The 7,907-nt window shown below is 48.1% G+C and overlaps 1 protein-coding gene across 1 annotated transcript; it reads left to right on the top strand.

Annotated features, from left to right (window-relative positions):
- The first annotated feature begins 328 nt into the window (after positions 1–328).
- LOC124683663 (solute carrier family 40 member 1-like) lies at positions 329–5,347 on the top strand. The gene is made up of 6 exons (XM_047218138.1): positions 329–478; positions 3,392–3,588; positions 3,705–4,172; positions 4,619–4,790; positions 4,878–5,126; positions 5,216–5,347. Exons 1-6 carry the CDS (start codon positions 329–331, stop codon positions 5,345–5,347), a joined length of 1,368 nt encoding a protein of 455 aa, XP_047074094.1.
- The last annotated feature ends 2,560 nt before the right edge of the window (positions 5,348–7,907 follow it).

Raw genomic sequence — 7,907 nt, 5'->3', positions numbered from 1 at the left:
GATGGCACCATGTCTGCATGCTCCACGCCTCCTCTGCCTGCACCGGCGAGGGTCCCTATATACGCCTATCCTCTAGCTAGGTAGCGCGAGGCACTGATATAGATGGAGGCCGGGGAGGGAGTCGGCAGCGGTGGCCATCTCGCGCCTCTCCTCGACGGCCATGGCAGCGGCAGCGGCTTGGACGCGGCGCTCCTCCGCCGCCTCTACGTCGGCCACTTCCTCGCCAGATGGGGCGCACGGTGCGCGAGGATCACCGGACCTTTCTGATCTCATCCATATGCCATGCTACTGACCGTGTTTTAATCAGTGATCGTGTCTATGTTGCAGTATGTGGGAGTTCTCGGTGGGGCTGTACATGATCCGCATCTGGCCGGACTCGCTGCTCTTCGCCGCCGTCTACGGCGTCGTCGAGGCCTCATCCGTCGCCGTTTTCGGCCCCATGGTCGGCACCCTCGTCGACAGGCTCACTTACCTGCAGGTTCGTCAACTATTGTACTGTATTATTTTTCAGATTTTATAAAGCAGTGTCAACGGTTCCGTTTCCAAGACCATAAGAACTTGCTCCTTGGTAATTGGGATTTTCATGGTAACTTTTTTTGCGGGGAGATAGACGTGGTAATTGTGAGCTATGGGGACAAATACCATGTCGCCGTCTGTGTTTTTCCTGGTAAAATCATGTAACACCTACTAGTGACTGCATAGACAGATTCGATACCTGTCCTTTGATCCAGGGACTACCCCCAATGGGAAAACACCAAAGTGTTATCATGGATGTCGACAGTGTACTAGTACATATCATGCATACCCCACCTAATAAAGCACAGAGGTTCCTAAGGTGTATATGATTGCTTAGTTTTTTTTACAAAAGACACCACATCTTCTATTAGATAGTCAGCACATCTTCTATTAGAATCCACCAAGAATTTACCATTCTCGTGTAGATTTCAACCAAATCATTTGTCTCTTGCGACAACTGAACCATTACCAACAGCTCAAGAAGAGCATTGCATGTCGCAAGCCTCAAACTGACTAGACGTCACATTTGGTGGTGATGTCTCCAAAGCATAGCCATTGTATCGCTATTATGACGGATACTATTGTACAAAGTTAGATATTATTCACAGAAATGGTATTTCCTAGCTATTTATCATCTAAGAATGTGATTTCTGAGCCGTTGTTGATTGTAAAGTTTGCAAAACGGAAGAAATATTTATTTCTTGCCATTAAACCAGCCTAGAAGTGTGAGTTTCGAATAAACATGGGAACATGGAACAACGCCTTTGAGCCTATATACTTTTTTCTTCTTCTCTTGAGAGTTTTTTTAAACCTCATCCTCACTAATTAAGAAGCTTGAAAATCCATTGACCAATGAGAGATGAGTTTTTGACCCATACAATGTGATTACCAAGAGCACCCCCCCCCCCCCCACACCCCACACACACGATCTTTTGGACGACAACCCATGTTCCATGAAGGTAGTAGATATTTCTTTTTCTCACTATAAGTGCATCATCACAACCGAATTAATGATTTCATATCTTCCTCCGAATTGATGATATTGCTTAGTCTTTTCTTTAAGTGCTCATCCACGTGTTTCCAGTCGGTATTTGTTACTTTCTAATGATGAATCGGAACGCCCAAATATCTAAATGAGAATTGATCTTGCTGACAACCCAATAATTCGACATATTGAGAGGTTGCTGCTTGGGCTTCCCTAGAACCAAAAAAGTTCACTTGTATGGAAATTACTTTTGAGCCCTGTTGAGCCCCAATAGCTGCTCCAACGTCGAGAGTAATAAAAATGGCATCTACTCCCTCCGTCCCATAGCTTAGGGCGTATAATTTTTTTTGATTTTTGATCAAAGCTTAAGGCGCGATGCCCAGTTGAATCGATAGTTCCCGAATTTGCCCCTCCTCTCCATTCCTTTCGTCCTAAAAAAGCGCTCACGAGAGTTAAGTCGTTTGCTTCGACTTTCGCGAGGGTTAACATCTGTCGCAAGGGCAGAATTTTTTGGTGCGGATCGATCCCTCCATTGATGGCGCGCGTGTGTACTGGAGAGAGAGGGAGAAGCATGCTCGTGGAGGGAAAGAGAGGAAAGGACGTGAGCGAGAAACGAGGAATCTAGGGGACAGGCAATTAAGGAGAAGCTTTACGCCTTGCATGCAGGGGTAGCATGGGAAGGATTTTGGCTGCCCATCGCCTCCTTAATAACCGTGCTCCAAGATATATGCCCTAAGCTGTGAAATGGAGGGAGTACATAATACTTATAGGATAAATAGTCCACCATCCACGGACATGGTGCTTTTGCACCCAGGAGCATATGCTCCTGGTTTTGAAAATGAAATTTAGACATATTATGAAATTTTAAAAAATTCTGATAAAAAATATTTCTTATACATGTTGATGTTCTATGTGTTCACAAGAAAACCAATATGTTTTGTGTCATGTGTAAAAAAGACAAATTTTGGTGCTAAAAATAAGCTCTCCCTGAGACATTTCTTTGTCTTTTTTACACATGCCACAAAAAATATCGATTTCCCGCGAAACTTGGCATACGCACATAGAATGTTGACATATACACGCGGAATTTTTGTTCGGAATTTTTTTGATATTTGAAAATGCATTTTCTAGCAGCAGGAGCATATGCACCCAAGATCAAAAATGCATTTCCAACCATCCACTAGATGTGAAACTACCCCCTCAATTTGACCATCAACATTTGCATGCTAAATCATTCACATAGTTTGCTAGAGTAAATAGCACTTTACCTTGTCATATGCATTTTCAGTTAACCTTGAATATCATGTTCATGGACACTAGTGGTCTAGATGAGAAGGACCGAGCTTATGTCGAGCTTTGCCGTTACCAAATCTTCATGCAAGAGGGTATGTGGGAGGCAACGGTGGCGGTTCCATGGGGGAGAGTGGTGGTGTTCTATGCATCGAGGAACTTGCATTTTCTGGTGTTGTTATATGCACCAATGAACTTTTACTTTATTTTGATGATGCACTTTTCTACCGGTTCCATGCTTGAATTATGCACTTCTCTTATGGATTTGTGATGAATTATTTTAATTATCATGTGTAGAAAGTTTTAGTCTATTTGGATGATATATGCAATATGGTGGACAGTATTAGAGAGACAAAAATGCTTAAAATGGCAACCTAGTTTTGGGTACTCAAAATATGAGTAAGCTCTTGCAGACGGAAAATTTGCTTACTCATATCTTATCTCTCCTATACTCATAACCATTTTGAATACCCAAATTTTTAGCAAGTTTGAGATGCTCTTATATTGGGTAAATGAATTTTAACACCACATAACAACTAGGTTTTGGGACTTATTATTAGCCTTCCTCGGTGACTGTATTCTCTTCACTGTATACTGCAGGTTTTGGGCCTGTGGCTGCTAGTTCAAAGCTCATCCTTCATCGTCGCTGGCATCTCAGTAACCGCACTGCTTGTCTACGATGACCTGAAAGTTACAAGCTTCCCGATCTTCGTGGCTCTAGTCATCCTCACCAACGCGTCGGGCGCGCTCGCTGCGCTCTCAACTCTCGCCGGCACCATACTGATCGAGCGAGAATGGTACACAAACCAAAACCTACAACTTAGCTGAATGAGAATGACACAAAGGGTAGATACGACATGTTCAGTATCACTGTGGTCGACGATGACATTATCCCACTGAGTGATGCATGCAGGGTGGTGGTGATCTGCAGTGGGCATCCGGCGGCGGTGCTGACCAAAACTAACTCGGTGATCCGGAGGATTGACCTAAGCTGCAAGTTATTGGCGCCGGTGCTGTCGGGGTTTGTGATAAGCTTCGTGTCGACGGAGGCCTCCGCAGTGGCGCTGGCGCTGTGGAACGTTGCCTCGGTGGGGCTGGAGTACTGGCTCTTCGTCTCGGTATACAACGGCGTGCCCGCTCTCGGCGAAAACGTCCAGCTGAGAAGGGAGTCGTCGGTGGGGGCAGCATTACCTTCGTCGGAGATTGTGGCGACGTCCGATGAGGAGGTGCAGACGTATGGTCAGGACGCAGCGGATTGGAGGGTCGGTGTGACGAAGCACCTCTCCATCCTGCCCTGCTGGGAGTCCTGGGTTGTGTACATGAGGCAAGATGTGATGCTGCCGGGGGTTGCCCTTGCTATCCTCTACTTCACTGTCCTAAGGTAATGATTTCATCTTCAATAGGGTGCTTGCTGGTCTATACTCTATACAGATGTAGAAAGAGAGGTGAGGTAGTTCTCCTTTCCCGAAATCATATTCTGGCCTTAGATTCTGGGTGAATAATTTTTCGCTAATATAGCCTTTAGGAGGCTGCGGCCTTGTGCTAGATAAGCTGCTAACCTCTAGCAGTTAGATTTTGAACATAACTTTCATTGAAAATTTATAAATATATATATGCAATGGGGAAATCCTTTTTCCCACACTTTTCTTAGATGGGCCACTGACCTTCATGTACGGATTCAGCAAAATCTTTTTTCAGGAGCACGTCAAAAGCGTGCTATACCTTTATTAAAGTAGAAACATAACTACAAGATCTTGTCTATGCTGTGTACAACATAGCACAAGGATTCAACAAAATCTTATATATTTGTTTTCGTTATTTCTGCAGCTTTGGTACGCTGATGACGGCAACTCTTGACTGGAAAGGCATCCCCGCGTACGTGATCAGTCTGGCAAGGGGTTTCAGCGCTATTGTCGGGATCGCTGCAACCTTGCTGTACCCAGTCGTGCACTCGCGGGTGTCGACGCTCCGAACAGGGCTCTGGTCCATCTGGATGCAGGCACGCCCTCTGTTTTTCTTCGGTAAACTTACACACATACCAACTGAGGCAAGAGCATGATGCATTTTCTGGTGTTCTGATGTGCAGTGGTGCTGCCTGCTGCTATGCGTCGGCTCCATCTGGGTGAGTGGCGGCGTGGCGTCGGCGTGGGTGCTCATGGCCGGCGTTGCCGCGTCGCGACTTGGCCTCTGGATGTTCGACCTAGCGGTCATGCAGCTGGTGCAGGACAATGTCCGGGACTCGGACCGGTGCATCGTCGGAGGGGTACAGAACTCGCTGCAGTCCATCTTCGACCTGCTCACCTACATCATGGGCATCATCATCTCCGACCCCAGGGTACGCGGATCATCCACTCGTTTTCTGACCCCAGTATGTGATGCTGCCAAACGGCATGCTGAATACGTGTTATCCTTCCAACTCAATAGGATTTCAGCGAGCTCATTGTGCTGTCCTTCTTCCTGGTGACCTGCGCCGCCCTCATGTACACGCTGCATGTTTACCGCGTGCGGAAGCACTTGTTCCACCTAGACAAGATCATTGCCAAGCTGGGATGGTGAGCCCCCTGTAATATTTGATCCGCCGAGTGCTAAGTTGTTAGTTAAGCTCTTTGTTAGTTAACTTCTAGGTTCTCTCTAGTATTTAATTTCGGATCTTGCTGCAGGATAAAAAGTTCTTGATCTGAAGTTCAAAAAGAAAGCTAAGAATCTTGATCTGGTATTGATAAGAGTCAGTGAGATGCCAAGTAATTTGGGTCTGATTGCATGGTAGTGCAAAAGTACCTGGCTTATGATGAGCACTTGTGCAGTGTGTAATCTATTGTATAGCTAGGTTTTTTTTTCGAGAGCACGCGCAAAGCGTGCCTTATCTTTATAGAAGAGAGCAACAATATTTACAAGACTCGGTGACCCGATGCGAACATCAGACCCGAGAACCCACTCACGCCCTAACTCCGCCTATGCCTACTCTCTCGCGACATCTAACCTCCTAGCTCTCTTCGCTCTCTCCCACAGATGGAACTCGTCTTTGTCCTGTAGCATTTGATCAACATCCTTCTGCCTCCTTGTGTCCCCGAAAGCCCTCGCGTTCCGCTGCTTCCACAGCGTCCAAGCCGTGCAAATCACCATGGAGTCGAAGCGTTTCCTATCGATCCTCCTTACTCTCTTGCGGGCCTCTGTCCACCATCTTTGCAGGTTGCCTGTGGATCCCGGGTCCGTCAGCTGTAGGCTCGCACTGTGTAATACTCTGCACCACACGTGTCTCGCATAAGGGCAAAGGGTTAGAATATGATCCACATTGTCCTCCTCCTGCAGGCATGTGTAACAAGCATCTGGGTGCTCCTGGAGCCAATGTCTCGCCCGATATCTCAGGGCCAGCCATGCAAACATCTTGCATTTCATGGGGGAGAAGGATCCCCACACTGGTTTACTCATGCTCCAACTCATGCTTCCTTGGCATAGCATACCATAGGTGCCTTTCGCCGTATACCTTCCGGCTTCCACCCCTTTCCAGGAGATGTGGTCTGGGCTCCCTTCCTCCCTCTGCACAGACTCCACTGCCTCCCAAAGAGTTAGACATTCCCTCCAGAGCTCCTCCGTCATCTCTCCCGACATATCGTCTATCCAACCATCGTCCGGAAGTGCCTCTCCCACAAGCCGCACATTCTTCCTCCTAGTTGGGACCCTCGCCACGACTTCTGGTGCCAACTCCTCCGCGGTAAACCCATTGATCCATCTATCCTTCCAGAAGTATGTTGAGAGCCCATCTCCCACATGGAAGTGTGCGAGGCTCTGGAACACCTCCTCCGCCTCTGGGTCCTTCAGCCCTGGCAGGCCCTGCCACGGTCTTGTCCTGTCCGTGCGTCGGAGCCAGAACCACCTCACTCGGAGCGCCAAGCCCTGCAACCTCAGATCCTTCACTCCTAGGCCGCCAAACTTCTTTGGCTTGCAAATGGTTTGCCACGCCACTAGGCACTGCCCTCCTTGGACCTCATCCTTGCCCGCCCAAAAAAACGCTCTCATCATTTGTTATCCAACAGCCAAACCGGGGCCTCTGCGACCACCATTTGGTGCACGGCCCTAGCCGCCACCACCGAGTTTATTAGCACCAGCCTCCCCTCTCTCCGAATGAGCCATCTCTGCCACGAAGGCACGCAATTGGTAACTTGGTCCAGCATTGGCTGCCACTGCGCTTTAGTCAGGGGTCTGAGAGCTAACTGGAGCCCCAGATATCTGATCGGGAACCGCGCCAACTCACATCCTAGAACACGGGTGGTTCTCTCCTCATCTTCCTGCAATCCACGAATCATGGTAGCTGACGTCTTTCTGTAGTTGACCTGTAGGCCTGAGGCCTCGCCGAACAGGCCTAGGATCTGTCTCACGGCCCATAGCTCCCTGCTCTCCGGTTTTAGAAATATGACCATGTCATCCGCATATATCGAAAGCCTCTGTAAGGGTGAGATAGCCGCCAGTTTCCCGAAGAGCCCGTACTCAGTCGCCTTCGTGATCATGGCAGACAAGGACTCCATCGCCGCTACAAACAACATGGGTGAAGTTGGGTCACCCTGCCTCAAACCTCGTCCATGGTAGACTCTGTCTCCTGGCACTCCGTTCACCATGACCCTCGTGTTCGCCGTGTATAACAGGAGGGAGATCCATTTGAGAAACCTCTCGCCAAACCCCATTTTCCTCAGCACCTCAAACAAGAAACTCCAAGAGATAGAGTCGAATGCTCTCGCGCCAGTCTGTTTCCTCATGTTTATCTTTCTGGCCACTTGTCTGACTAGAACAAAATTGTCATGTAAACTCCGGTGCTTGATGAAGGCCGATTGATTCATGCTCACAATCTCCCCAAGCCTCGATCTCAGACGATTGGCAAGGAGTTTAGAGAACAATTTCGCAAAGCTATGCACTAGACTGATGGGCCTGAAGTCCTTTGTCTCTATAGCCTCAGGTCTCTTGGGGATGAGCGTGATCAGAGATCTATTTAACCTGGCAAAGCCTCTACCATCTCCCACTCCCAGTTTCATAATTCCTGCTAGAATATCATGTTTAATGGTCGGCCAGGCTCTCTGGTAGAACGCGCCGGTGAAGCCATCCGGCCCAGGTGCTCGGTCATTCG

The sequence above is a fragment of the Lolium rigidum genome, chromosome 1 (assembly GCF_022539505.1).
Source record: "Lolium rigidum isolate FL_2022 chromosome 1, APGP_CSIRO_Lrig_0.1, whole genome shotgun sequence".
Taxonomy (NCBI): Eukaryota; Viridiplantae; Streptophyta; class Magnoliopsida; order Poales; family Poaceae; genus Lolium; species Lolium rigidum.
Note: the sequence above shows the minus strand (reverse complement) of the source record. Positions and strands in the feature narration are given on the sequence as shown.

Bases quoted from the DNA above. Each gene is read 5' to 3' on its own strand.
- LOC124683663 (XM_047218138.1), top strand. From the start codon at position 329: ATGTGGGAGTTCTCGGTGGGGCTGTACATGATCCGCATCTGGCCGGAC. The intron at 479-3,391 runs GTTCGTCAACTA...TGTATACTGCAG, and splicing joins ACAGGCTCACTTACCTGCAG to GTTTTGGGCCTGTGGCTGCT. The intron at 4,173-4,618 runs GTAATGATTTCA...TTATTTCTGCAG, and splicing joins CTCTACTTCACTGTCCTAAG to CTTTGGTACGCTGATGACGG.